The following is a 9344-nucleotide window of genomic DNA, read 5'->3' as shown; positions in this document are numbered from 1 at the left end:
GCATAAGCAACTTGCTTGGAGCTACCCTGGTAAAGCGACAGCCCTTGTCTGTACCTCTTCTTCCCCTTCCCTCATTTAACCTTCTAGGTGGCCTTTTTTTAAATAAGGGGACAGAGTTTTACTCTGCTGTGTTAACATTAATTTTATTTAAGCTCTTCAAAGGAAGCAGAGGGGAAAAGAATCAGGATATGGAACAACACTTTCATTGTATATACTCAGTGCACAGAGGAAGGAGGTAGAAGAGCAGGATTACTTTCACCAATCACTGTGACAGGATAGCGTACATGGAACTTTTAGTCAACCACTGCATTGGAAAAGAGTGTTCTGCCACCCGTTGTGCCCAATACAATTAATCATGCATCTGCTTGGCCATTCACATAAATACATTACCATTCAAGTCACTGTAGCAGATTGTTTTGTAAGGTTTCAATAAATTCATAGTAAGGTAATTTATCATATATGCCCATTGCTGATAATTATAACCATAAACTCAGTGATGCCTGATCCAGAAGATTGAATAATTGCATGCAGAACGCATGCACACATACTTAATTGCAGAATGCATGCACACAAAAATCAATTTCTTTTGGTAAAACTATCATTTTAAAGATCTATTTACTGACACCTGTCAATTGACAGCAGTTTTTGTTCATGCTATATATCTTTGTTTTGTTTCCCCTGTGTTACTCGTTTTTGTCAATGTAGAGGCATTTTTTGTAATCATGCATTATTATAATTTACCAATACAGTCAAACAATTGCATTAAACTTGCTGAAATCTATATTGTATTAGAGCCCATTTGGCTAGCTTAAAGCACTCTCTGTTCATGCTAAGGGTAAAGTACCATATGGGTGGGACTCACCTTACCAGCCCCTCTGATAGCTGAAGGCACATAAACGTGAACACCACCCACTTCATGATTTGTCTCTCTTCACTTTGGTAAGATATGGCATGAACTATCTAAAATTATTCTTTTTATACTGTAAAACTGCCCCACAGGTTTCTTTGTCACCTTTAGAGCTATCAAAGACCTTATCTCAAAGATGCAATATTTCCATTTAAATTTCCAAATGATAAGACAGATTTGTTTGACTGAGATAGTGAAACATTTACATGGATGCCAAGAACCACTTATCTATTGCCCTTCACTTTGAGGTTTTCTTTCTACAACCAATTTCTTTGCAGTCCTTCTTTGAAGGACTGAGATGTGTTATTACAGATCAAGATATGCATATTTGTACTGCCATATAATTAGCTGATTGTATGGTTATAAAAATAGTCCCATGCAAAATGTTTACTTTTTAATGGCAGACATTCAGATTTAGTTGGGGGAATACACAATGATGTAAAAAGCTTGCTATATTTAAACTTGTTAATACATCAAAACTGCTATGGTATTTTTTAAAATCTTAATATACTATATATCGTTGGTCTCTTGAACGTGCACTAGGTGTGAAATTGACTAAGGAACTTATTAACTTTAGCGTCTTTTTTTTTTTTCCACTTACATAAGCATAATACAGAAGCAGTACAATAATCAAAATAAAACTCAACAATATAATCAAAGTACAGAAGACATTGTAAGAAAAAGGAGGGGGGGGGGGGATAAAAACATAATAATTAATAATAATAATAATAATTCAGCAAAGTACTGCAAATGAAATTCAAGCATCTTTCTCATAATGAGAAAGTCAAACAAGCTGGTCATATCTCCGGGTACAGCACAAATGTGGTTGTATGAGTATCAATAGGCTATGTTCAGTAAGAAACTATAGCTCATTACAAGGAAGTAGACATGTGCGATTCGTTTCGTTACGAATCGAAATTCGTACGAATTTTCCTGAAATTCCGAATTTCGGAGCATCCGAAATCCGAATGGCAGTTTCCGAATTATATCCGAAATACGAAATTCCGTTAACGAATTTCGGATCCGAATTTCTTTGAAACAGGAACTAATATTACCCCTGTAAATGAGGTTGAACAGCATGACAAGATTTTTTTTTAATCCGAGATACGGATCCGCTGCTGCTGATGCATTACAATACACAGTTACACACACAGGCAGGAAATACGAAATTCCGTTGACGTATTTTCGTTCCGTTACGAACATTCGTTATATTAAAGTTAAAAAGCAAAGTACATTTATATTGGAGTTGATGGTAGTTTTTTTTTTAAAGTCCGAAATACGGAATTCGGAATACGGAATCCGTTAACGGAATTCGTATTTCGTTTTGGTTGACCAATCAGAGGTTCTCTTCTGCTGCTGAGAGTTGCATTACAAATACAGGCAGTAAATACGAAATTCCGTTGACGTATTTTCGTTCCGTTACGAACATTCGTTATATTGAAGGTAAAAAGCAAAGTACATTTATATTGGAGTTGATGGTAGTTTTTTTTTTTAAAGTCCGAAATACGGAACTCGGAATACAGAATCCGTTAACGGAATTCGTATTTCGTTTTGGTTGACCAATCAGAGGTTCTCTTCTGCTGCTGAGAGTTGCATTACAAATACAGGCAGGAAATACGAAATTCCGTTGACGTATTTTCGTTCCATTACGAACATTCGTTATATTGAAGGTAAAAAGCAAAGTACATTTATATTGGAGTTGATGGTAGTTTTTTTTAAAGTCCGAAATACGGAATTTGGAATACGGAATCCGTTAACGGAATTCGATTTTCGTTTTGGTTGACCAATCAGAGGTTCTCTTCTGCTGCTGAGAGTTGCATTACAAATACAGGCAGGAAATACGAAATTCCGTTGACGTATTTTCGTTCCATTACGAACATTCGTTATATTGAAGGTAAAAAGCAAAGTACATTTATATTGGAGTTGATGGTAGTTTTTTTTAAAGTCCGAAATACGGAATTCGGAATACGGAATCCGTTAACGGAATTCGTATTTCGGATAAAAAAACAACTACCACTCCAATATTAACAAAGGTATTTTGCTTTTTAACTTCATCATAACGAATGTTCGTAAAGTTACGAAAATATAACCGCCACTAACGAAAATTCGTATTTCGTACGAATCCGAATTGAGTTCAGTTACGAATTACGAAATACGAAATAACGGATATTCCGAAACGAAGCGAAACAGAACAATTTTTTTGATGGCGCACAAGTCTACAAGGAAGAGAAAAGAAGAGAGACAACATGAAATAGATGGGGGAACACAAATAGGTAGAATAAGGGAAGACGAGTACTGGGAGGATCAGATTCCTGCATAGTAGGAATACAGAGGATTCCGAAAGAAACCACAGATTGAGATAGTAGAGTGGCAGGACACTGGACCGGTCCTGCCAGGCGTACTCCTGTTTGGGCATCCCCTTCCCCTCTCCATTGGCCAACACCTTTCTCAAGAACAAACCCAGGGCGTATTCCAGCATCTAAGTAGAATTAACTTTAGCGTTTATATTTTATTTTTAAATTATGTTATTTTAATTTATATGTGTAGGGTGCAAGGTTTGGGGCAATGACATGTAGGAATACATGTGGAGGTGGGGAGATATGCAAACTTGGGCAGGAGGTTGGGAAACATAGGAGTGAGGCAAATATACGAAGGAAAATATAAAGGTAAAACGTAAGGTAGACAGTTGGGAGGTAGAGTGGTTGTGAGAGGGAACACCGGCAGGGTGGGGATAAACAGACATTGCTGGTAAAATTATTAAAATATATGTACATACATACGTTTCATTTAAGGTTTGGTAAAATTGTCACCTAATTTGTCAATGGAAAATAAAGCTCCCTCAGCCATAATATTGATTCTATATTTTGTCTATACCAGTTTTTGCAACCAAGTGCTGCTTATCCAGTTTATTTTGCCTCCTAGAACAAAGGAAAAACTGTTTAGGAGCTTTTAATTTAAGCCATAATAGCATAATAAATGTTGCCAATATTTTTCACATCTATGGGTGTTGTGTTGGGCTTTCCTATCAGAACACTGTGAAATAAGTATCATATGTTGCTAATTATACAAATGTGTGGTTCGAAGTTCCGGCTGTCTTGGAAGCCATACCCAGACCTCGCCATGAAAAAGATGTGGCACCTGCCTGTAATGTGATCTTGGGGCACTTGTGGCACTCTTCAGATCCCTAGTGTACTGTGTTATTGAGCCGCAATGTATACAGGTCCAGAGCCGTGATACACCTGCTGGCATAATCCTGTGCCTTGGGAGTCTACACACCTGAGTAGTGAATATTGTCTGGAATACAGCTTGTTTACTGTGTCCTGCATTATCACTCTCCAGTACCTTGTTCATGTGTCTGCTTGTCGCAAGGTGCTCTCCATCTGACACGGTAAGTAGTAGGGCCTTGCCCTTTTTTGTGGAGTCTGGCATGTATTTTTCAGACTGGTGTTACATCCCCCTGTAGATTTTGTGCTGCAACACGTTGTATGTATCACAAGCATTCTGAGGGAACAGCACTGCAACACTTTTTTAAATGTGTTGGACATGCCCATGCATGTTATCTGTGGCTTCCAGACCTTTTTCCAATCTGGTCTGGGTAAATTTAGTCTTGAGTTATACGATAGGACAGATCTCAGCTCTAGCAATCCTTTTTCAAAGATCACTTGTTCCTGATTCCTTGGTATAGGCTATTGTAGAGAGGCTATTGTAGAGAGTGTTGCTCAGATTGTTCCACCTTTGACTCCATGGTATCTCAACCTGGTTCTGTCAGCTCTTCAAAAACTTTTGACCCCTATGTGATAGCTAATTTACATGACAGGTCCTCTTTAGGGAGACATCAGGGAACTCCAAGACCCCTAATGTCACCTAGGGACCCCCAAAGAAGCTGCAGTCACAGAACCTAGAAGGGATAGAAGAGAGATCATGTACTGATCTCCCTCTAATCTCCAGCGCACGAGTGGGGGCGGGAAGGACATTTTAAGACGCCTACCCACATCTAGAAGGCTCCCCTCCAGCGTTTTTTGAATGCCCTGCGGATGGGAAGCAGTTAAGGAAGGGCAGGCAGATATGGCCGTAGGATCCTACGTTTAATTTTTTCTGCTGCCCATACTTTCCCCTGGCTGTAGAATTTCCTCCCCTCAATTTGCTGCGGCCTGCCTTCCTCCTGAATTGTTCAAGAGAGAACAGCTTATGGCCATAGGGTTTCCCTCTGCAGCTATGCTTCCAGTGCCCCTACTACAACCCCAATTCCAAAAAAGTTGGGACGTTGTGTAAAATCTATATAAAAACAGAATGCAATGATTTGCAAATCTCATAAACCCATTTTTTTTTTCACAATAGAAAATAGAAAACATATGAAATGTTTAAACTGAGAAAATGTAACATTTTAAGAAAAAAATAAGGTAATTTTGAAATTGATGGCAGCAACACGTCTCAAAAAAGTTGGGACAGGGCCATGTTTACCACGGTCTAACATCCCCTCTTCTTTTAACAACACTCTGTAAATGCCTGGGAACTGAGGAGACCAGTTGCTGAAGTTTTGGGAGAGTAAGGTTGTACAATTTTTGCCTGATATAGGATTCTAACTGCTCAACAGTCTTGGGTCTCCTTTGTCGTATTTTTTATTTCAACATGAGCAAAATATTTTCATTTGGTGAAAGGTCTGGACTGCACGCAGGCCAGTTAAAGCTGGCCTTTACCTATATCTTTAAAATAACAAAAAACACACCTTTAGAAATATTTAGTAATGACAATATATCATCAGCTTCCTGCATACTGTAATCCTGCATCCTGACCCTGTTTTCTGGTACCGACCCGGCTTGTCCTGATCATTCTGCTGATCCTCTGTCTTCCCTGACCATGGCTTTTTCCTGACTCTGCTTCTGCCTGCTGTCCTGTACTGCATTGTCCACATGTTGCTGACCTCAGCCTGTCCTTGACTACGATCCTGCCTGCTAAATTGGTACCTCATCGACCACGCGGTTTGACTCAGCTAGCACCTGATCTCGGCTCTTCCTGCACTGCTTCTTCTGTTGTGCATCTCCTGCATTGTCTTCATCCAGAAGATTGTCATCAGGACCAGCACTTCTGCCTGCAGAGAAGTCTTCCGGCACTCGTGTCCCTCTGAGCCCCGACTCACCTGTTCCAGTATTCAGGGGTTTTGAGAACGGAGCTACAAGAGAGGCCTCCTTCATCACTTCAAGCTCCTTAAAGGTATGTGGCATTGAAAAAATATGCTTTCTTTTTGCAATAATATTTTGCAAAAATTATTTTATTGTGTTAGAAATCTATAGACAAAAAGATTAGAAGGGCCATGCTCGTAAGAGCTTACAATCTAGGGCAAGTGATACAGACGAGCAGGAGGCAAGTGATACAGACGAGCAGGAGGCAAGTGATACAGATGGGAAAAACTGTGAGGGATGAGCAGATTGAAGGGGTAGGCATATAGGTTTTAAGAGGAGGTGGTATAGGCGTCTCTGAAGAGGTTAGTTTTCAGCAGTGACATAACTACTGCCATAGCAACCCACGTGGTCGCTATGGGGCCCGGGGCAGAGGGAGGCCCGGTCAGGAGCGGGCTGAGTCACTTTTTTTTCTTAGTATCGCAGCTGCACACACCTTTTCAAGCAACTGTTGTGTGCCTGCAGCCACTGGGAGGAGTAATCTTTTCGGCTCTGACATCAGAGCCAGCAGAAGCCAAGAAATAGACGGAGAACTTCCAACACAGTGAGTAGAGATCAGTTAGTAAGCTCCCTGTGCCTCACCTCATGCGTTTCCTCCCTCTATCTCTCAGAGATAACAGATGTGACAGTTTACTGATTAACCTCTGCCCAGCTGCACTATCCCCATGTCACCTTTCATTCTCCCATGGTGTCATAAAAGTTCTCTAGACGTCCGGTATTGAGCCTACACTGCCCCCATGTCTGTGCACTAATTATTTCTGCTGCACTTTGCTTCAACTCTATAGATGCATCTCTGCTGGAGTATCATGCCATGCTCCGCTGTGACTAGTCTTGTCATGGACAGCAGTAACAATCAGCACAGTTCCTCTACAGTCATTCTTCTCTCTATCTGCATTGTCACCCGCTCTCTTCTCTGACATTTCATCTTCCCTACAGCAGTCACTGTACTCCACTGTCCACCTCCTGTTAAAAGCACTGTTGGGTTTTCTTTCTGCCATGGCGTTTTTTGTTCTTAGCCCCCTTGACACTGTTCCCCTACTTCTCTCCATCCTGACATTGCTCCCTTTTATCTCATCTTCATCCTGACACTGCTCCCCCCACATCTCCTTGTCTTCATCCTGACACTGCTCCCCCACATCTCCTCGTCTTCATCCTGACACTGTTCCCCCACATCTCCCCATTTTTATCATGACACTGCTCCCTCACATCTCCTCGTTATCACCCTGACACTGCTCCCCCACATCTCCTCATCTTCATCCTGACACTGCTCACCCACATCTCCTCATTTTCATCCTGACACTGCTCCCTCATGCAGTGGTGTAACTACCGCCATAGTGACCCACACGGTCGATATTGGGCCCAGGGCAGAGGGGGGGTTGGGTGGGGGGCACCCATACAAAATTTTGCTGGGGGGCCCTGTGAATTCTAGTTACGCCCCTGGTTTTCAGAGATCACCTAAAGGCAGACAGAGGAGATAGATTGGGGTAGGGAGTCGCAGAGAATTGGAAGGGGCTTGAGAAAAGCCATGGAGCTCAGCATTGAAGGAGGTGACGAGGTATTAAAAACACAATTTTAAGCTTAAAAATATTTTAGTAATTAAAATAATAATACATATATTAATAATAATAATAATAATATTGTTGTTGTTATTATTATTATTCAGGATTTATTTAGTGCCAACAGTTTGTATAGCACTTTACAAAATAAGCCTGGCAAGGTAGCATATATTATTATTAATTTAGGGATGGGTCCCCTGTGCTGCATGATCCTACCTTGAGTGCCAATGCAATATGAATATGAGCCACTAAAAAGAATTAAGAAAGTTATAAGATTTAATGTATTGCTGCATGTAATTATTTTGTGAAATACTTGTTCCCATTAGATAATTTGCCTTTGATCCCCTGAAGAAGCATTCAGCGAAACACAATGGGAGCACCACGTGCCACTGGATATCAATTATATAAGTTTTTTAATGGTTCTGAAATATGTCATGTACCTGTATGAACTGAATTATGTTGATATTGATGTATAATTGATGTGGCTGTAGGGGGCATTGCACAGTTATAAGGGGAACACATGGGGGAACAAATTATGTTTTAAGTATTATTATAACGTGGTTTTTATCTGTATCTATAATAAACAATGTTTAAATGAATACAAATAATATGTGCCTCATGGAAACCCAAAATACAAAGGAAATATGTGCAAATAATCACATGGAAATAATCAAATGGATCACCTCCCTGAGAAGCCCTGAAGCCACTGCTGGTTTTGTCAGTCAGGAAGGAAATTACGTAACTGGCTAAAAATTTTCAAATAGATGTTACAGCAACCCAAGAACCCTCATATTGTTTGAAACTATATTGTTCAGAATTAGAAATTGGTATATTTTACAGTAAAATACATTTCAAGTCTGTTCTTTTACTTTAATAAAACAATATATGTATTATTTAATTTTTTATATATTGGAAAGAATGGATACATCAGTTCAAAAGAGTGTCGGGAACATACCTTGCTTCTATATCCACATGTCTAAATTCAGTCGCCATGGTATCATGAAAAGTGTCAAGGTAGATGTTGAGTGTCCAAGAACATCATGGAAGGCATGAAAGTTTGTGAAAACATCCTGCTCAAATTTATTTAATTCAGTGACTTCCGCTGAATAATTTTAAAACTTTCCTCTCCACCACTGTTAAGGTTCGGGTCTGCCGCCACTATCGGTCCAAGGCAAATCCTGCAGGTTTCGAGATTCATGGTCCTGGCAAAGTTTTGTGCAGATTCAGCCAGGAGATTATTTTAAAAAACATAATACATTGCATAGCCTTTGAACTAAGGCCAATATGGCTGCAGCACCTGTCGCCAGCATGGCCGCCAGAGGTCTGGCCATAGGCAACGGAAGTGACTTCACAAGTGGGCAAGAGCCCAATATAACATGGTGGCTTGTGGCTCCCAGCCCCAGTAGGCCCCAAACCATGGTCTTAATTATGGGGCAGCCTGACTGCTCACCTTACTGTATAACTGGTAACAAATTGTTGAGTGCGGTTGTCGTTTGTTTTGCTTTAGCCTGACTGCATGGGGCGCACACCCACAACAGGATTCTCGGAAACAGCAAAACATGTGTAGGCCTGCAGGGCCATCCCTGAGAATGAGAACCACCATGAGCCTCCCCACTGTTCTGGTCCACATCACATACAATGCCCAGGATAGGAAACCAATGCAGCAAATGAGGACTGAACACAGGTCGGCAAGCCCCCACTGGT

The 9344-nt window shown here is 40.6% G+C and overlaps 1 protein-coding gene across 1 annotated transcript in view; it reads right to left on the bottom strand.

The window, feature by feature from the left end:
* LOC108804897 (gastricsin-like) overlaps positions 1-918 on the bottom strand; it is a 16206-nt gene extending 15288 nt beyond the window's left edge. The window contains exon 1 of the mRNA XM_018576812.1: positions 863-918. Coding sequence (XP_018432314.1) covers positions 863-918 — 56 coding nt within the window. The remainder of the gene's footprint in view (positions 1-862) is intronic.
* Between the last annotated feature and the right edge of the window lie 8426 nt (positions 919-9344).

This window comes from Nanorana parkeri, unplaced genomic scaffold (assembly GCF_000935625.1).
Source record: "Nanorana parkeri isolate BGI_ZX_2015 unplaced genomic scaffold, ASM93562v1 scaffold77, whole genome shotgun sequence".
NCBI classification, from domain to species: Eukaryota; Metazoa; Chordata; class Amphibia; order Anura; family Dicroglossidae; genus Nanorana; species Nanorana parkeri.
Note: the sequence above shows the minus strand (reverse complement) of the source record. Positions and strands in the feature narration are given on the sequence as shown.